Consider the following 21369-nt stretch of genomic DNA (forward strand, 5'->3'; position numbering starts at 1 on the left):
AGTTTATCCTATATCTACTTTGTTTGTATGTGGTGCATTGTCTCCCCTATTAGACTGAATTCCTGGAGGGCAGGGACTGGTTTTTGCATTTCTGTATATCCCCAATGCTTTGTACAGAGCCTAGCACATAGTGGAGACATTTAATTCACTCTCGTTGACTTGACTTTTTTAATGTGTTGATTGGTTTTGTTGGTTCCTCTTTAAAAAAAAAACATACATACACACACACATATGCACATGTATGTATGTATTTGTTTTAAGGGATGGTTCTCCAGGAAGGGAAAGGGATAGAACTAGAAATGTAGCAGATGGAAAAATAAAAGTTTTCAATAAAAACTGCTTAAAAATAAAATATACTACTCCTACTAATACTGTATGATACATATGATAATATGATATATATAATAAAAATTAAATATGGTAAGAAAATAATTACATCACTAGATTTCAGGGAGGCCCTTAAAAAGACAAGAGCAAGTTTTTTGGGAAAAAAATATGTCAAGTGAATCAAATACTCATAGAATTTAGTGAAGTAAAAAAAGTCATGAATGATTTGGATTAATAACAAACAGGCCCCTAAAATATCCACTCATTGATTAACCCTGTTATCCAATGTACCAATGTACTCCTCCCTACTCCTAAATGGTGCTGAATACTGTTTGTATCTTCCTGAGTGAGCAAGGTACCTAGGGTTTTATCGGGAAGAGAAGAGTGAGAATTTATATAGCAACTACTATGCACCAGGTACTGTGCTAAATACTATCTCATTTGCTCCTCACAACTACCTTGTAAAGTAGGTGTCATTATCTCCTTGTACATTTGAAGAAGCTGAAACTAAGAGGTTAAGTGACTTGCCCAAAGGCACATAGCTAGTAAATGTAGGAGGCTGGATTTGAACTCAGGACTTTCAGACTCCAGACCCAGGGCACTATCTACGGCACTATCTACTGCACCACTCAGTTGATAAAAATGCAGATAAGTACCCCAAGTAGATAGTGTTAGAGCTGGAAAGCACCTTAGGATGGAATGTTAGAATAGACTAAATAAAAGATTCCTAATTTTTTAGTGCTTGTACTTCTTGACTTTTTAGTCTACCCCTTATATGAAAGGAAATAAAGTATAGAATTTATTGTACATCTTTACAAAAGAAAAAATAGAGATTGATATCAGTAGGATAATATGGTTGTTTGTCAAATAGTGCCCATACTCAGTCCCTTGATAATCATGTCTCTCCCCAGAGGAATGGGTGCCAGGATTATGCTGGAGGCAGCAGAGCTGATGGTTACATTGTCAGTGTGAACATTTTCTACAATCAACAAACTCTACAAATCAGGGCTTGGTTTATTGTTTTAATGATTGTTTAGACTTAAGAAAATGATATAGACAATGTTAATTATGTTGATTACGTTTGAAAGTACGTCCCATATGTATTGAGGGGGGGTAGGAATTGTTAAATATTTACCAGAACATTTGATTGGGAACCCCTGAATTAGATATTCTTTAAGGTTCCTTCCAGCTCTAAAGAAGGTAAGACCTGGAAGAGATCAATCATGTTGTCCATCCTGGCTCCTTTATAAAGGAGGAACCTGAATTCCTCGGAGGGTCATACAAAGTTAGTGGTGGAGCCTTGACTGTGCCAAGGTTTGAAATTGTAATCTCTGTTCTAGGATTGTATCTTTGAGCTGTTATGTTGAATATTAAAACAATTTTAATATTTCTAATCAAAACCATTTTAAGAGGAAAACAGCTCTGACTTGGAACTACAGAGAGATTTAGAAACAAATTTTCCACTGTCGCTTTTTTCTCACTCCCCTGCTGTGAGTTTGCTTTTCTCTGGATAGGGTTGACTTCTTGAGTTCTAGAAATCTGCATGGGCGATGCTGGTTGATTGATTGGCAGAATCATTGAATCAGTGGGTGGTTAATTACTCTGCACTGACTTGGAATAATGAGTGAGTCATCTCTCTGCAGTATTATCGGCAGGCTCTGTTATTTGATATAAACTTGTACACCTTACAAGGTGCTGTAGTGGGTAGGGTGCTAGATCCAGAAAGCCAAACTAAGTGGCCTTTTCGTGTCCCGTAGGTCACAGGAGAACCTTGATCCATCGGAAACATTCCCTCATTGTTGCTTTGAGGTCCTGATTGTAAGCTAAAGATGGTTACCTTCTTCTGATCACCCCCAAAGATTAAGTGTATATATATTTGTAAATAGTATTTTATTTTTTTAAATTTCATGTAAAGATAGTTTTCAACATTCATTTTTATAAGATTTTGAGTTCCAAGTTTTTCTCCCTTCCTTCCCTGCCCACTTCCCAAGACAGAAAGGTATCTGATATAGGTTAGACATGTGCAGTCATGTTAAACATATTTCCACTTTAGCTATGTTGTGAAAGAAACAGAACAAAAGGGGAAAACATGAAAAAAAAACCCCAAAAACAACAAAAAAAGTTGGATCATTGTGTTGCTGAAAAGAGCTAAGTAATGTTCTCCTGGTTCTGCTCTTTTCACTCAGGGTCAGTTCATATAAATCTTTCCAGGTTTTTCTGAAGTCTTCCTGCTCATCATTTCTTATTGCCCAATAATATTCCATTATATTCATATGGTATGACTTGTTCAGCCATTTCTCATTTGATGGGCATTCCCTTGATTTCCAATTCTTTGCCACCACAGAAAGAGCTGCTATAAATATTTTTTATACCTGTGGGTCCTTTTCTCTTTTTTATGATCTCTTGGGATACAGAGCTCGTAGTGGTATTGCTAGATCAAAGGGTATGCACAGTTTGATTGCCCTTTGGGTGTAGTTGGTTAGGTATATTCTTAAACCTTTTCCATGCTGTGTGCTCCACCCCCCCACCTCAGATTTCATAGTGATCTACTATATATCTACCATCTAGACTGATTTCTCCAATCCTTTACATTTAACATTTTCATTTTCAGAGTCTTTCTCTCCCTACTCCTTTCCCCACCCATTGAAAAGTCAAGAAATATAATACCTATTGTACATATGAAGTCATGCAAAATAATATTTATCCTTTAAAAATTTAATTAAAATTATTTTTAATGTTTACATTTATTTTGACATAAAATGTTTCTGAAAACCGTTTATTTTTAACATTTATATAGCACTTACTATGTGCCTAGGCAGTGTGCTAAGCACTTTACAGTCATTATCTCATTTAGTCCTTACAGCAACCTTGGGAAGTAGGTGCTATTATCATCTCCATTTCACAGATGAGGAAACTGAGGCAACTAGAGGTTAAGTGACTTGACCAGGGTCACTCATCTAGTAAATGTTCCAGGCCACATTTGAACTCAGATCTTCCTGACTTGGACCTCTCTACTGTGCCATCTTGCTGCCTCTATTTCTGTAGCCCTGTATGGAGCCCATTTCTATTTCCACTTCTCCAGTAACAAGTTCCATGAGTCCAGAGCATCGTGGTATGGTGCAGGGAACCTTGGGTTTGGAATCAGAAGATTTTAGTTTAATCCTGGCTGTGCCACTCACTACCTCTGTGACTGTGGTCAAAACACTTCTCTAGACCCAAGTTATCATATGTATCATGTGTATGATCCCTGAGAGCTTTACAGCCACATCATTTTATGATTCTTTGTTCTCCAGGTGAATGAAATAGGATGGTTCATCATTGCTGAGTTTCCAAGAGGCCTCAGCTTAATAATATTAATAATAACCACCACAAACAAGCATTTAGTACTTTACAGATATCTCATTCAAGCCTCTCAACAGCCCTATGAGGTTAGTGTTATTATTACTCCTACTTTATAGACGAGGAAACTGAGGCACACAGTAGGTTCACAGATTTTTCATCAGAGTCAGGAATAGATTGAACTTCCTGAGCTCCAAGTCCAGCACTCTGCACTGCGATACCTAGAGTTAAGTGATCGGGTTTTAATGAAGAAGCCTGTTTTTCTTATTTCCAGCCCCTCTGTGATTTCATTCAAATAATTGAATTTAATTCAGATCTCCTAGGTTTTGCTGGGGAACGATAGAGCAGAGATAGGCAGACATCGAGGCCAAAGCTGGGGCAGCTTGGTGGAGCAGTGGATAGAGCACTGGGCCTGGAATCAGGAAGACTCATCTTCCTGAGTTCAAATCTGGTCTCAGATACTTACTAGCTGTGTGACCCTGGGAAAGTCACCTATCCCAGTTTGCCTCAGCTCTTTATCTTTAAAATGATCTGGAGAGGTAAATAATACATCTCTCCAGTATCTTTGCCAAGATAACCCAAATAGGGTCATGAGGAGTCAGACACGACTGAACAGCTGAGGTCAAAGGGGTTAAATAAATAATATAGGACCTGAGGTAGGTAAGTAGGCATAGTATTATCTCCGTTTTGCAGATGTGGACACAGAGACCTTGAGAAGGGAAGCTAGAGCTCTAGTTTCCTTCAAAGCCCATCACTTTCTACATGAGTCTTCTCCTGATACCTCCAGCTACTAGGGCCTCTCTCACTCCTTGAAATGCTCCTGTATCTATTTATTCACTCATTCATTCAGCTTATTTATTGATATCCATTCATCCATTTGTTTCATTTGTTTGTGTGTGTACATGTGTAAACACACAAAAACATACACATATATAATTGTTTTGTCTTTTTGACAGGCATACATATTAGAGGATTTTGAAAATTTTGTTTTTTTGTTTTTGATAGAATGTAAGCTCCTTAAGGGTAGGGACCATTTAATCTTGGTCTTCTCATGCCCCAATACCTAGCACAGTACCTGACACATAGTAGGTACTTAACAAATGCATGGTGACTGATTGATTAGGGGTCACATGATTAGTAAGTACCTAAACCAGACTGGGATTTAGCTGTTTGGACTCCTAAGTCCAACGCTTAAAAAATTATTATATATTATTATAAACTTAACATTCTCTTAAGGTCAAAGATTTAGAGCAGGAAGGAACCTTATAGATCATCCAGCCCAACCTCCTCTTTTTACAGATCAAGAAACTGAGGCACCAAGAGGTTAAATGATTTGCCTAACATCTCCTAGGTAAGAAATGTCAAAGCCAGGCTTTAAACCTAGGTCAACAAATGCAAATGAAATATGGGATTGAACCCCAAATATAATCAGAACTATTTATATTTTATTAACAGATACATATGTACAAATTTATATATATTTATGGATATGATAATATATAACATAACATAATTATATAACACATCATATCAAAAGTCTTAGTTCAGTTTAAAGCTTTAATAGTTTAAAACTGCATTGATTCATGTAACACTTTGTATAAACTTTAAGAAGAAAATAGCAATTTATTTGTTCTGTGTTCTCTTATATCCTGTCCTTAAGGAGTTGGTATGACTATATTTAAAAAATATAGTCACAGTCTTTGTTTAGGTTGTTCTAATTCTGTTTTTCTCATGTTGAATCACTTCATGTGTCATTCTTTTTGCTTTGTGTTTTTCCTATTTGTCATTTTTATGGCAGAAGAATTCTAGATAACCCCTATGGTCTCTTCTGGCTCTAAATCTAGCATCCTAAGTATGTTCCTAATATTCCACAATTTACTCCATCATTCCTCAATCTTTGGATAAGTATTGTTTCTGGTGCTCTGGTACTACAAATGGATATTACAAGTAGTGACTATTTTTGTAGAAATAAGCCTTTTTTTTCCTTCTTTCAGGATGTTATTAACCATCCTGCATCGGGGCCACCAGGTCAAAGGTAAATATTAATTTGGAGCTTTCTCTCCAGAAAGTTTGCCCCACTTTATATCCCAATAATGTCATAGAGTATCTGTCATTCCATTGGATTCTTTTCATCTATTGTCAACAATTGGAGGGGTGCAAGGTGGTATCTTAAAGTTATTTTTCATTTCTTTGATTACAAAACAACTTTTCAAATGGCTTTTGATAATTTGTATTTCCTGTTTTGAAAATTATGTTCTTCAACAAGTTCTTACTTTACTATATTGATGCTAATTCCTTATAGATGCTAAAGATCAGATTTTTATCAGATGCATTTACTGTAAAGATTTTTCCACCAATCTGTTTCTCCTATTAAAAAAAAGTTGCTTTCAACATGCAAATTCATTTTGTTTTTGTTTAATTAAATCAATCAATTCATCTCTAATACCACTTGCTTGATAAATGTTTTTCTTCCCTAAACTATTGACATCAAAATATTAATTCATTTTTCTTCCATTTTAAAAACAATTTATAGTTATAGGGTTGATCTACTTGGAGTTCATTGTATTTTATGGCACAGGAGATGTGGCTCTAAACTCATTTTTCATCATGCTATCCAATTTCCCAACATTTTTTATTGAATAGCTGTTCCCTAGTGGTTTTTTTTTTTAGTCTTGGTCTTATCAGACACTAATCTCTCATGTACGCTAGGTTTTATTTCTGGATTCTTTGTTCTGCTGAGCTAGTTTTCTATTTTTTAATCCTTTGCCAGACAGTTTTTATGATTGCGACTTTATAATATACTTTGAAACCTGGCAAAGCAAATCATCCAGTGCACTTTCCTCTGCACCAGGTTGAATGGAATTTTCCATTCTACATTTTCTCTCCCTTAGAGCATGACCCATCTTGGGGTCATTCCTAGCCTGAAGCCCCTCCTTCAAAGAAAAGGAGAAAGAACCAGACTCCTTAGAGACTCAGTACCAGGGAAAGAATGCTGAACAAGGAGACATTAGCTCTGAGTTTTATCCCTAGTTCTGCCCTTTGTTGTTTCTATGACCTGATAAGAATAGTTTCACTTTACTGAGTCTCACTCAGTTTCCTCATCTGTCCAGTGGGATAATAATGTCTGCCTCACCTGCTGTAGTGAGGATCAAATGAGATTATGTGGAAATACTTTACAATCCTATTACAGATTTAACAGATTAATGGCCATAATAATAATGTCATAGCTTTTCATTAGTTCCCTCTTACAGCTTTCTCTGAAAAGAGAATCAGCATCAGAACAGGATTTCTGGGTTCTAGAGCTCCCCTTCCCCTTCCAGGTTCCTGACCCCTGAACTTGTCCCAGTCAGCATTGAGGAGTGGGGTGAACTGGGCAGGGAACAGAATTTCTCTACAGAAGGAGTTGGGGCAAACAGTGTTGTGTGTCAAGGAAGGTACCACTAGACTTGAGAGAGGCAACTTGGAAGGACCAGTGCCAATCTGAAATGTAGAAGATTTGTACTCTAGGGTAGAGATGTCAAAATACCTGAGTATGGCAGGAATCAGATTAAAATGTCATTGGGAAATGTTTAACAAAATAACTAAAAATATAATTCAACACAGATAATGTGAATTTATGGCTTCCTAAGTTAATATATCTGCAGCTGACAGGGACCCATTCTATTTTAGTTTGACACCACTATTCTAGGACATCCCCCAAATTTTCCTGACATGGGATCCTGGAAATTGTTCCTCCAAACCTAGGAACATTCACCATAGCCCACATCCACAGTTACTCAAAAAGCATGTCAAGATTGGTAGGACCTGCCTGAGCTTGTGCTCCCTGGGCATAATCTTGGCAACTCAGTCTCTCTCTTCCTTACTGAAGCAAAAGTCAGATTCTAAAGCAAGGCTTCTTAAACTTTTTCTGCTCGCTACTCCATTTTGCCAGAGAAATTTTTACGTGACCCTGGGAGTATAGGTAGATAAAACAGATATGCAAATCAAATATTTACTGATAATAAATCATAAAGAAGTTTATTTTAAAACAGTTCTTTGGTTTATAAATTACCATTTATTAAAGACAAAAGCAAATTTGCATACTAATGAGATGGATGTGCTTGTTTATTTTTACATAATGAATTAAATCTTGGTGTAATATTTGATACTGCAGGACTTAGAGCATCTTCAATGTTTTTCAGAGGTAATTGATATTTTGGTTTTATAATTTGTCAATGCTGAGGACACCGTTGCATAAACAAAATAGTACAAAATGGCAGAAGTATGTTTAGGGCCATTTCAGAAATTGTTGGAAATTCTGTCCTAATCCAAACGAAAATTAATTTAACAATTTTTTAGGAAACTTAAGTTTTAACCTGCATCTGATAACTCAGCAAATTCTTCTTGAACTTTTAATGGCATATGATGGATATTTTTATTTCAATTGAATATGGTTTATGAACCCAACTTAGTTTTTTAGAATCAAAATTTGAAGGGAAGTAGTTCTGAAACTGTGTCTCCAGGCACTTCATCTGGTCAATTATAACTCTTACAATTAAATCTTTGGGAAGGTTATTTTCAATTATAAAATCATCTGTAGCTGTAAATACTTCTAAAGAACCATTTTCCACCTTATTCTTCCATATGTTATGTAAAACTTAAATTTTTATATTTTAACATAAATCTGTTACAATTTTTTCCTTGAAGTAACATATTTAAATCATTGAACTTTTCAAAAAATATACTACAAATAACAGTTTTGAAAGTCATAAGCAATTATGAAAAGAATTAACAAAATCGGATTTCTGCTTAGTCAAAAATATAACAACTTCATCTTTCAATTTCAGTTATGTGCTTAAACTTCTCCCTCTTGAGAGCTACCTTACCTCTGCATGTAGTAATAAGCTTTTGTAATTGAAGTTTGTGTCTTTGCAAAGGTTTGAAAACAAATGACTGAGGGCATGGCTTTTAATGAAGTTAATGATTTTGATGGTATTGCAAAGCACAACATCTGACACTGCTGATATTTTTTTGGCTATGAGTGCTTCCTGATGGATCATGTAAAAGTGATAGATTCATTGCCACCAGCTTTAACTTTGGCTACAAATCCTACATTCTTGCCCATCATTGCTCCAGAACCATCTGTACGGACTTCAATGCAATTTTTCCCCTGTAAACCTTCATTTGTGAAAAATTTATCAACTTTAAGATATATAGATATCTGTCTATCTATCTATCTGTCTATTTATCTATCTGTCTATCTAGCTATATCTTGTCCTCTTGTGTGCCCTTCCAAAGAGTGACAAAACAATAATTCCTCATATATACTTCCTTCATAAATATATCTTACATAAATTAATAACTGTGTCATGTTAGAAATATAACTGAATTGTAAACTTTAGGCTGCCCTTAAGCCTGGTAATAAGCTACTAGAATTGATCATTACTAATTTCAGAAATTCTTTTCAAAACAGTATCATTTGGTAAAGGAATTTTATGAATTGCATCCCCTTACTTTTTCCCATGAACTATTTCTGACATTTTAATAGCAACAAGTAACATGAGATCTTCTCCTGTTGTGTAGGGTTTTTAGTTTTTGCAATTAAAGAAGAAATCTTGTAAGATGCAAGTAAATGCTTTTCATTGACAGTAATAAATTTCTCAAAACATTGTTTTTCTTTATTTGAAGATTTTAAAAATGGTTCAAAATATTCCTTTGGTTTTTTTTTTTTTTGAAGTACGCTGCATGCTTAGTATTAAGATATCTTTGTAGTTTTGCTGGTTTCATGCTCTGCACAGTCAAAACTTCATTACAAATTAAGCAAAGAGGTTTTTCTGCACCATCATCATTATTAGACATATTTTCTTTTACTTGTCAGATTAGGTGTACTACAATCTGGTAGAGAAGACTCTGCTGCATTGTCATTAGTATTTTTATCTCTTCTGTCTAAATTTAGCCACTTATCCATAACTGAAAAATACTTTAGTCCTAAAATATAGATAAATATTGCTACTAATTTCTCAAATAAATACTAGCATTAGTTTATGAAATTACATTTGTTTGTACTTAATTTAAAGAACTGATGTTCACATTTACATACGCATACAGTGGTGATGGTAGAGAAATATTACTAAAGGGCTTTTATCTTTACTTGTTGCAATTAAACATTTATGTTTCTGTAAAAGGAGATAACAGCAATTTTTAAAAAGTGTGGATGCTGAATATGCTATAGATTCTTAGAGCTACAGGTGAGAGTTGAGAGCCATGTGAACATCAAAGATGGATGAACAGCCCTGGAAAGGATTTAGCAAACCCTCACACCAGAGATTCTAGTCCTTCTTGAGTATCCATACACCTCCATAGTAGGCTATTGTTCTGTAGACCATCTCTGTAGACAGGCTGAACTCGATTGCAGGGTAACCATCAGGCCTCAAGCCCATCAATGAGTTAGGAGGATGTCTATCTCAAGTATATAAAAACTTTCCCCAGTGGAATGGACAGATGAGAATGATTTGTTCCAAAGGCCATGAAGGCAGCTAAAAGCAGGTGCTGTGGAGCACTTAGAGCTTGGTCAGACATCGAAGGTGCCAACGTCATCCATTGCATTTTGGGCCATCACCAGTCATCTTGACTTTTGTCCTGCCACTGGACTTAGATGACTCTGGAAGAGAGAGTGAGCCTGATGACTTTGTGCAGCTCTACCTCAATTCAATCCAATTCATGAGCAAGTCAGGACATCACCTCGTGATGTCACTGGTCCTCTTTGAGAACAAAGGACAAATAACAGCTATGTGCCAGGCATTGGCAGAGGGAGAGTAGCTAAATGGAAACTTCTGGGTTTCTGAATCATTTATTCAGTGCTGATCCTCACCTAAAAATGTGCAAAGATGGGTCGTCTTCTAAGAAGTGATCTTTTAAAAATTTTTTGAAATTTTAAAAAATTATTTTTAAAATTCATTTAAAAAAATTTTTGAGTTCCAAATTCTCTCCCTCCAGCCCCTTGCCCACCCATTGAGAAGGCAAGCAATATGGTACAGTTATATATATGAAATCAGGCAAAACATATTGGAATGGTGATCTAAGGCAGACCTGTTCTGCCATGGTGACAGGTGGCAGGGAGATATCCATGTGGCCCTGACTGGAAATGACAGTTAATGGATTATGGTTCCTGACTCTTTTCTCCCCACAGGTTTCTGCCAGATTGCTCAGAACAAAGTGGCTGTCCTGCTACTTGCTGGGGGCCAAGGCACTCGCCTAGGAGTTACCTACCCCAAAGGCATGTACCGGGTGGGCTTACCCAGTGGGAAGACACTGTACGAGCTCCAGGCTGAGCGAATCCGCCGAGTGGAGCAGCTGGCTGGCTGCAGACACAATACACCCTGCACTGTTCCCTGGTGGGTTTCCCTGATCTTTGCTATCTAGGTTGTTTTTTCCTTCCTTTCTCTTGCCCTTTCTCTCCTCTCCCTCTTGGAGTATCCCCTCTTCCTGGGACACAGAGAGGTGACTGTTATCCCTGGGGCTGAAGTTTCCACACTCCACACGCTGGATTGAGTTTGGTTTGGTTTGGGTTTGGTTTTTTGTTTTGTTTTGTTTTTGCATCTATAGTATTCAGGTCACTATGCCTTTGCTGAGACTCACTGCTTACCTCCATCCCCATTATATCCATTGGTCCTTTAACTGGTCCCTGTTTTTAGCTTCAAGTGAATGGGTTTTTTCCTCTTCCATTTTTCCTAGTGTCTGTAATACAGTTTGTTTGTCCCACTCAACCACCTCCCCTCTTCCTCTAGGTACATCATGACCAGTGAGTTCACTCTTAAGCCAACAGTTGAATTTTTTAAGGAAAACAACTTCTTCCATCTGGATCCAGCCAATGTGATCATGTTTGAGCAGAGAATGTTACCAGCTGTGAGCTTTGATGGCCGGGCCCTCTTGGAAAGGAAGGACAAGGTTGCAATGGCCCCAGGTATGCTGTCTGGGCCTGCTTTCTGGGTACTTGGCTGTCCAAGGCAGATTAAAGGAAGGAGACAGGGACAGAGACTTAAATCAGGAATCAGGACACCTAGGTTCTGGTTTATTTGTTCATTCACTGTACTTTTTAAAAAGCGCTTAGTATACTGATATCACTGTGCTCCGTGCAAGGGAAGAATCAAAGTTTAGGTAAGATTTAGTCCTTGCCCTGTTGGAGTTTATAGTTTAGTACGAATGAATGAGACAAAAACATTGTAATGCAGAATATTAAACAATAAATTAATCTGAGAGGTAAAAAACAAAGTTCTATGTAAGATTCCATATGAACAAGTCATTAAGTATCTCTGATCCTTGGTTTCATCATCAGTCCAGTGGGGGTATTACTACTAGTTCCATCTTCCAAAGTTAGGGTAAGGATAACAGGGGGACAGTGTAATCACCTGAGCCTGCAGTCAGTCCCAGGAGGCCCTGCTAATGGTTGGTCTATGTGTTCTAGTTCAGGAGACCCTTTGGAGTTGAGTTTGACTACAGTGATAAGGCATGAGGCTTTTGCTTCATGGTGGGAGGATAACTCAGGGTAGCTTTCCCTGTGGGGCCGTTAGGCTTAGCTTAGGGTCATTAATGCTCACTCCTGTTGCTCTTAGGCAGAGCAAAGGCTGCCAGACACCTCTCTTGCTGTGTGTCCTCTTCCTCTTTTGTATTCAGATGGCAATGGCGGTCTTTATCGAGCCCTCATGGACAATGGAATTTTGGAAGACATGGAGCACCGTGGAGTAGAATATGTCCACGTGTACTGTGTGGACAATATCCTTGTTAAAATGGCTGATCCCGTTTTCATTGGCTTCTGTGTGCTGAAGGGTGCAGACTGTGGGGCCAAGGTCAGCCTGCTCTCTTTCCCCTGGTTAGATACTCCTCCTAAGCCATATCTAGATCTTTATTTAACCTGGACCCTAATTCTGGTTCCTGGGCTATTCTTTTACAGTCATAGGTTTAGAGCTGAAAGAAACCCAAGAGACCATCTATTCTAACCCTCTGAGTTCAACCCAGAGAAATGAATATGAACTTGCCACCGAGCTGGACAGAATGAAGATTTGAACTCAGATCCCCTATCTCTTAAAGTCTGGGGTCATTTATTCCATTGAACTCAAGTTCCTTTCACCTGACTATAAAATATCTGGGAAGGAACGTGACCATGATCTTACTGCCTCTGAGGATGGGCCTCTGGCTGCTGTAGAGATACAAAGGAGGGAATTGGGAATCCCACTGTCAGGAAGCCTGTCCTCTCTTCCCTATAATTTATCTGTAGGTAGTGGAGAAGGCCTACCCCAACGAGCCTGTGGGTGTGGTATGCCAGGTGGATGGCATTTACCAGGTGGTAGAGTACAGTGAGGTGGACCTGGAGACAGTACAGCGTCGGGATGAGAGTGGCAATCTGGTCTTCAATGCGGGCAACATCTGCAACCACTTCTTCACCCGGAGTTTCCTCCAGACCATTACACGGTGAGCTTTCCTGCTTCCAAATAGTGGTCACTCACTTGGGTCTCTATGGTTCTCTGTATGGGACACTGTCTTTTGTCAAAATGATTGTTTTCATTGGATGTTGTGAGCTGCAGGGTATGGAATCCACAATTAGTGTCTACTATATGTCAGGCACAGTGGTAAGCGTTGTAGATACAAAAAAAAAAGAGCAAAAGACAGTCCCTGTTCTTAGGGAGCTCAAAGTCTAATGGAGAAAATGTGCAAGTAACTATGTACAAACAAGCTATAAGAATAAATTGAAAATAATCAAGAGGGAAGGTACTAGAATTAAGGGGAATTGGGGAAGGTTTGCTGTAGAAGATGGAATTTTAGTTGCAACTTGCAGGAAGCCAGAAGGCAGAGGTGATTAAGGAGAGCATCCCAGGTGCCAGAGAAAATGCGTGGAGGCTGGTGATGAAATGTCTTGTACCAAGAACAACACAGTGTCACTGGATTGCAAAGTACGTGACAAGTTGTAAGAAGACTGGAAAGGTGTGGAGTGGGGTAGGGCATGGGTTTTGAATGTCAATCAGAAGATTTTATATTTGATTTTGGAGGTGATAGAGTCACTGGAGTTTATTGCCAAGAGTGGAAGTAGGTGGGGGGGGGGGGCAGCATTGCATTTTATGTGACATGATCAGATCTGATAGCTGAATGGAGGATGGATTGGAGTGGGGCGAGACTTGTGGCAGGTAGATGAACTAGCAGGCTATTGTCATAGTTCAACTGTCAGGTAATGAGAACCTGCATCAGGATGGTGATAGTGTCAGAGGAGAGACAGAGGCATATAATGGATATGCTGTGAAGGAAGAAATGACTGGTCTTTGCAATGATCAAATATGGAGGGTGAGACAGAGTGAAGAGTGGAGATTGACATCTAGGTTGTAAGCCCTGGTGACCAGGAGGATGGTGGTACTCTTAATAGTAATAGAGGAAGTTATGAAGAGGACAGGGTTTAGGAGGAAAGATAACTAAGTTCAATTTTCGACATGTTAAGTTTAGGATATCTAGGGGAAATCCAGTTTTGAAAGGTCCAGTAGGCAGATGGCAGTTGAAGATGCTGACCTGGAAATCAGCAGAGAGGTCAGGGCTGAGTAAATAGATTTTAGGATTATTAGCATAGCTAGGATCATCAGATCAATGGGAGCTGATGAAATCACCATGTAAAATAGCATAGATAGATGGAGGGCAAAGCCCTGTGGGATACCCACCACTGATGAGTGTGACTTGGATGAAAATATAGCAAAGAAGACTGAGGAATGGTCAGATATTCTAGTATAGGTTTCCTCCATTGTACTCTAGTACTGTTTACCTGATTGTTTAATTTTCTTACAGTCAAAATATCTTAGCACCTGGGAGGAGAAACATGATCATAGTCTGACTGCCCCTGAGGATCTGCCTATGGGCGTTATGGGGATACAGAGAAGGGAATCCCATTATCACTGTTCTCTAGGGATAATTGGCTTCCTGATACCTATCTTCTTTTCCCTATAATTGTCTGTAGGTAGTAGAGAAGGCAAACCCTGAAGAGCCTGTGGGTGCCAAGTGAATGGCATTTGCCTATAGGATACATATAGGTAGGAGAGAGCAGTGTCATGAGAACCCAGAGAGAAGCAAGTAACAGCAGTGTTAAAGGCTGCACAGAGGTCAAGAATGATAAGGATTGAGAAAAGACCGTAATCATTAGTAACATTAGAGAGAGCAACATTGAATGAGGAGGTTGAAAGCCAGACTGTAGAGAGGAAGACACGGAAAGGAGAGAAAATGGAGGCACCTGTCATAGATGGCCTTCTCATGGAGGTTTGCTTCAGTGTCCCCTAGCCCCGTTCTCCTCCCTTTGTCCAGACCTGTATCTAACCTAAACCAGAACTTGTTTCTTATGTTGGTAATAAATCCCTCAGCTTAAACCAACAGGAAAAAAAAAAGCCCATTCTAGTTCCTAGGAACTATTGGTAACCAGTCTGTTCTTTGAATTCATCTAGAGAACACCTTCAGTGAACTTTCTAGTTTCCCCTCTTTTGAGATTGTTACATTGCTCCTTATGGGCAGCATCCTTTTGATCCTCAGATACTTAACTCCTTTTCTGTCATCTGTAATAGGTACCTCCAAGCAACTCAACTTTATTCCCCTTCCATAGAGCTTTCTATACTTTCCCATTTCATTGGCAATTGTCATTTCCTTAAACTCCCCTCCAGCCCTTTGTTTTTAGTATTTAATTGGCATAAAATAGTACTTATGATGAATCAACCATTTTGGAGAGCAATCTGGAATTTTGCCAAAGAGTTATTAAAACTGCCTATACCCTTCGACCCAGCAATACCACTACTAGGTATATTTCCAAAGATGATTAGGGAAAAAGGAGAAGAACCTATATGTTCTAAAATGTTTAGAGCAGCGCTCCTTGTGGTGGCAAAGATCTGGGAATTGCAGAGATACCTATCAATTGGGGAATGGTTGAACAAGTTGTAGTACAGGATCTTGATGACTACTGTGCTATAAGAAATGAAGAGCTCCATGATCTTATAAAAACATGGAAAGACTTGCATGAAATAATGAAAAGCAAAATGAATAGAACCGAGAGAACACTGTATATAGTAACAGCAATATTGTTTTGAGAATGACTTTGAGGGAATAAAGCATTTTGGCTATTATAAATACCCAAATTAATAATAAAGGACATATAAAGAAAGAGACTATCTGCATCCAGAGAAAGAACTAATAAATAGAACTATGTGTAGAATAATTTTATACATATATATCTATTTGTGTCTAATGCCAACCATCTCTAGGATGGGGGGAGGGAGGAAAAAAGGGAAAACAAAGAAATTCACATGATGACTTTATTACATATTTAAAAGGAAGAGCAAGTTGTACAAAATAGATTTGCAGTTTTGTGTGCAATCTCCTTTTTTATTATATCATGTTATGGAAATGCTTGTTTATTCCATAAATTAAAAACAAAATAAATTTTTAAAAATAATACTTATGTACGCAATATCTGTGTTGTTATCTTATCCATTTACTAAGTTATGGGCAGGGACCAATTCTTATCTAACTTTTTCATCTCCCTATCACCTAAAACAATACTCTGCACACAATAATGCCTATTAAACGTGTGTTTTACTGTATAATTGGGAGATATTTCCTTGACCTCCTTGGATGAACCTCTTTGTGTTTCCCTGACCTTCCCCAGAGTAAACAGACTGGTACAGAAGAAGAAAGTGATGGGGTAAAACCATGCAGTCAGAGACAATTTCACCTCTCTGGGTGGAATGATGAAGGGAAGGGGTAGAGATTTGGGTGTTGGTGCCCTCCACCCATCCCCAAAATTCAGATACAAGGGTCATTTCTCCTGGAATCTTAAGGAAGATGCTAGATGGGCATTGGAGAGAGTAGGAAGGTCCTGTTAGTCCTCCTCCTCCTCCTCCTATTCCTTTATGCCTTCAGAAGGAAGTTCTATTTGGAACAGGATGGCCAGATTTAGGGGCAGCCTCTAGCTGGGTTTTCTTAACTATTTGACTCTAAGTAAACACCACATCCCAGACTGGGCTCCCTGAATGTGAACAGCCCGAAAAATGTACCAGACTTCTCTGCCCACTTGCAAACTGGAGAAACAATTCCTAAATCTTCCTCTTCTCTTTACCAGCCTAGAGTCCAGTATCTGTGGTCACTGGTATTAGATCCAAGCATCCTCCAATTTAAGTCCTTCAGAATGAGAAAGGAGGCATTGAGCCCCTAGTGGTTCCTGCAATGGATCCTCAGATTTATGTTCATTTTTACCTGCTGATGTGAGCGTTGCCCCTACCTGTTAGGCCTCATGTCAGCTGTTCCTATTTAGCTCATGTTAGGGCAAGAGCTCCTGGTAAAACTTTTGGAGACTGCTTCTCCAGGGTCTTCCCTAACCTGGAGTAACCTATTGAGGATAACTCTAGAATGAAATGAGATGGCTTATTTCTTCCCCTTTTTTCTTCTTGCTCACTACAGGGAATTTGAGCCTTTGCTGAAGCAACATGTTGCCATCAAGAAGGTCCCTTTTGTGGATGAGGATGGAAATCTGGTAAAGCCGCTCAAACCAAATGGTATAAAGATGGAGAAGTTCGTGTTTGATGTGTTCCAGTTCTCAAAGTTAGTGGCAGAAATGAAATAAATCTTTCCCTTCTCAGCACCCCTACTTCCTGACTGTCTCCCTCGGTTGGGTCAAAGTTTCCATGACCTAGTACTTCTTAGGGCACTAGGAAATTTGGGATCGTTGTGTCCGTGTTATATTGGAGGAGGAAGGATGGAGTGGAGGCTCAGTATGCAGTGGAAAGAGCCTTGGATTTGAAGTCAAAAGACCCAAGTTCATACTTCAGCTCTATCACGTGACATCAATGTGTCTGCAAACAGTAATTTCTCTGAGCCTCAGTTTCCTTTATTTGTAAGATGAGCAAGTTATACTAGATCAGTTCTAAGCTTCCTCTCAGCTGCAAAATGTATGGTCTATGTCCCCAGGTTTCCAGAGAGATCCAGGCTGAGGTCAGGCAAGCTCACCACACCCAATCTCATTAAATGCTTCACATTTCTCCAAAGGCACTAGGGGACAGAGGGCGCTGAGACATTAAAAGTGGTGAGGAAATCATGATAAATAGGTAACTTCAGACCCTAAGAGGGAGCAGCTATTTTTAGGGAGAGAAGATGATGTGAGAGTCAATGAGTATAAGTAGCACTGCTTTTCAGAGTCATTAATAGAAGAAGGTGCAGGTGGTTCAAGTGGCCTTCTGCTTTCCTTTCTCCTTTCTCACCACTGAGTTCACACACCTGATGTTTATTTTCTTTTTTACTGTTTTTGAAGAAAGAGGTGTAGATTATAAAACAACCACAGATCCATTGTAGTAGGGTTGAACCCACTTGAAATCAGAGTCTAACCGCAGTATCCTTTCAGTTCCCCTCTCTATCCACCTTCTCCCCATTCCTCCAGTACTCGCCACACACATGACAGGGGCTTTATTTGATGCTATTTCTTTTACCACTAGAAACTTTGTTGCATTTGAAGTCCTGAGGGAAGAGGAATTCTCTCCCCTAAAAAACGCGGACACAGCAAACAAAGACAACCCCACTACAGCCCGGCAGGCCCTCCTAGCTCAGCACTACCGTTGGGCTTTGCAGGCTGGTGCCCATTTCGTGGATGAAAATGGAGTCAGGATTCCAGAGCAGGCCAGGTGAGCATCTGATGAGCTGGTGAGCACAACACTCTCCCAAAACCTGGTGTTCCCTTTTGCACCCCCATTCATAGAGAGCCAGCACTCTGGTTACTCCCCCTGCTTGTTCCCTTCATCCCATCCGATTCAGCAAACATGGAGGAAGGGCCTATTATGTGCAAAGGTCTACGTTAGAAACTTGGAATATGAAGACAAAACTGCACTCAGAAAGCTTATTACATTCTCTGTCTGGGTAGGGAAAGTGGGGTGAGGTACTCTATGTGCACATATGAATGAGATCAGGGTAAGGAGTGAAAGGGACAAAGGAAGGAATGTACATAGTACTCTAGTTTTCTCCTGCTTTTCTTCTTGGTTGGATCATCATCCTCAGCTTCCTAACGATGAGGACCCCCAAGACTCTTCCTGGTGCTCTCCTCTTCTCTTTTCTCTCTATGCACCTTCTTGATCTCATTTGCTTCCATGGAGGTTTAATGATGAACTCTACCCAGATGATTCCTAAATCAAGATTCCCATTCTTTTTTTAAATTGTATTTTTTTTTATTACATTTTAAGTTCCAGACTATCTTCCCCCTCCTTCCCAACCCCACTCTAGAGAAGACCACCATTTGACAGAGAGGTAGGTGTGTGTGTGTGTGTGTGTGTGTGTGTGTGTGTGTGTGTGTGTGTATGTATGTATGTGTATGTATGTATAACCATACTATGAATACTTCCACTTATCATTTCTTTCTTTGGAGGTAGTTAAGGTGGGTGCAGTGGGTAGAGAGTCTCAGATACTAGCTTAACTGTGTGACCCTGGGCAAGTCACTTAACACTGTTTGTCTCAGTTCTACATCTGTAAAATGAACTGGAGAAGGAGATGGCAGACCACTCCAGGATCTTTGCCAAGGAAATCCCATAAAGGGTCACAAAGAGTCAGACACGATTGAAACGACTGAACCACAGCAAGGGTGTTCCCAAAAGGTAGATAGTATCTTCCTTCATAGGTCCTTTGTAGTTGATTTGAATATTTATAATACTCTGAAGAGCTTAGTGGTTCACAATTATTCTTTGAACAACATTGCTATTACTGTATACAGTAATGCTCATTTCACCCTTCAGTATTTCATGTAAGTCTTTCCATTTTTTTTCTAAAATTAACTTGCTCATCATTTCTTACAGCACAAAGATACCCATTTCATCTCAAACATGGATGTCTCATCCACATCCCAAAGGCAGCATGTCCACAATGGAACCTATCATGCCCCTCCCCATCCTTGCCTCCTCTAAGTCTTCCGTTGGTCCAGACTTTTTTTTATCTAATGGTACTACAGTTTGAGTCATCCAGGTTCATAACCTTGGCGTCATCCTAGACCCTTCCTTCTTTTTCCCCCGTTCCTTATCTAATCCTCCAGAGGCTCAATTCTTTTGCTTCTATTATTGCTCCTACATCTGTCCTCTTTCCTCCAATCGTAGGGCCACTATCTTATCAGTTCTTACCTAGGATATAACTGTCCCCTAATTGGTCTCCCTACTTTTCATGTCTCCCTTTTTCAGCCCTCTGTCCTTCATGCAGCTACCAAATAACCTTTCTCTCTTCAAAAACATTTCCACAGATACCTCTCATTCCCAGGATAAAATACAACTCCACAGCCTGGCATTTAAGGCCACTTTTCCAGCCTTATTTCACATTTCTCCCTTTCACATACTTTATGTTCCAGCCAAACTTGACTAGTCATAGAAAATTCCTGGGGGGCAGAACAGTGATTGTTTTGTTTTCATCTTTATATTCTTAGGGTCTAGCATAGCTCCTTGGGCTGGCAGGGCTTAATAAATGTTTGTTGAATTGAACTGAGTTCAAGTGAAGAGTTTACTTTACCTCTCTTATTGAGTTGAGAGAGTCCTAACAGCTGGCAGAATGGGAAATCTAAGCAGAGGCGGTGGCCCCTGAGTCAAACCTGAATCAATATCAAGATTTAGCAAGGGGAAGTTGAGGAGAGAGTATGTTTCAGGCATGAGGGACTGTATAAGCTTTGAGAGGTAGAAAATAGCATTTTGAGTTCACACAGATAGAATGTTAGGTAGAATGACATTTAGACAAAATGTTCTAATTACATTTGAGGAGGAAAACAAGACTTTCATCTGGGAACAAAATCAGGGAATGATTTATGGGGGGTTCTTAACCTAGGGTCTGTGGATAGATTTCAGGGGGTCCATGAACTTGGATGAAAAATAAATTATATTTCAATATAATTAGTTTCCTTTGCAACCTTTTTTATTTTGTTTTGTTCATTTAAAAGCATGATGCTAAGAAAGAGTCCATAGGCTTCACCAGACTGCCAAGGGAATCTGACCCCCCCCCCCCCACACACACACACACACAAAGGGTAATAGCCCCTAATTTAAAGGGAAATCAGGAGGGAGTATCTTTTTTTCAAGTGGTGGAACATAACCAGTTATTCTTGAAGAAGGGAGGCAGTAAAACAAGGTTAGGAAGCAGCTAGTAGTACAATTTGCCTGAAACATGGAGTGTATGAAAGGGAATGATATGAAATGAGTTTGAAAAGGTAGGTTTAGAGCCAGGTTATTGAAGGCTTTAAAAGGCAGGTCTCAGGGAGTTTGTAACTTATTCTGGAGGCCATAGGGAACTACTGAAGGTTGTTGAGCAGAGGTATGATGTGATCAGACCTATGCTTTAGGAAGATTATTTTGGCAGCCATAGGAAGGATGGCTTGCAAATGAGAAAAAACTAGAGACTGGAGACCTAGGTAGCCCTGATATACTTCCCCCTTTCTAATCAGTTCTTTTTTCAATGTGTCTCCCCACTTTCTAAGCAGCTGTTATTCATCCAAGTCACTCCCTTTCATCCTACACAACTGCTATCCCTCCTCTAGTTATCCTAAATAACTTTTATACTGGTCTGATATATCATGTCCCTTCCCCCTGACAGTGTCAAAAGCTGTTGCTGGGAAGAAAGGGGTCAGCCCCCATCATCCCACTGTTGTCAATGGTCCCTTGACAAGGCATTTAACCACCTTTGTGTCTGGGGGGATCAGAAACAGCC

General features: G+C 39.2%; 1 protein-coding gene and 1 long non-coding RNA gene across 3 annotated transcripts in view; one reads left to right on the forward strand and one right to left on the reverse strand.

The window, feature by feature from the left end:
• Positions 1-21369, forward strand: part of UAP1L1 (UDP-N-acetylglucosamine pyrophosphorylase 1 like 1) — a 34658-nt gene that overhangs the window by 10092 nt on the left and 3197 nt on the right. Inside the window, exons 1-7 of one of the 2 annotated variants that reach the window (XM_072633109.1) lie at positions 5285-5701; positions 10835-11039; positions 11433-11608; positions 12319-12491; positions 12920-13113; positions 17116-17256; positions 18144-18329. In XM_072633109.1, the coding sequence (XP_072489210.1) occupies positions 5662-5701; positions 10835-11039; positions 11433-11608; positions 12319-12491; positions 12920-13113; positions 17116-17256; positions 18144-18329 (1115 nt within the window). In that variant the 5' untranslated portion in view covers positions 5285-5661. Of the gene's footprint in view, positions 1-5284; positions 5702-10834; positions 11040-11432; positions 11609-12318; positions 12492-12919; positions 13114-17115; positions 17257-18143; positions 18330-21369 lie in introns of those variants that run through there. The other variant, XM_072633108.1, reaches the window with a different exon arrangement.
• The window catches only part of LOC140519750 (uncharacterized), a 41854-nt gene that overhangs the window by 6490 nt on the left and 13995 nt on the right, over positions 1-21369 (reverse strand). The window lies entirely within an intron of this gene.

Source organism: Notamacropus eugenii, chromosome 1, assembly GCF_028372415.1.
Source record: "Notamacropus eugenii isolate mMacEug1 chromosome 1, mMacEug1.pri_v2, whole genome shotgun sequence".
In the NCBI taxonomy this organism is placed as follows: Eukaryota; Metazoa; Chordata; class Mammalia; order Diprotodontia; family Macropodidae; genus Notamacropus; species Notamacropus eugenii.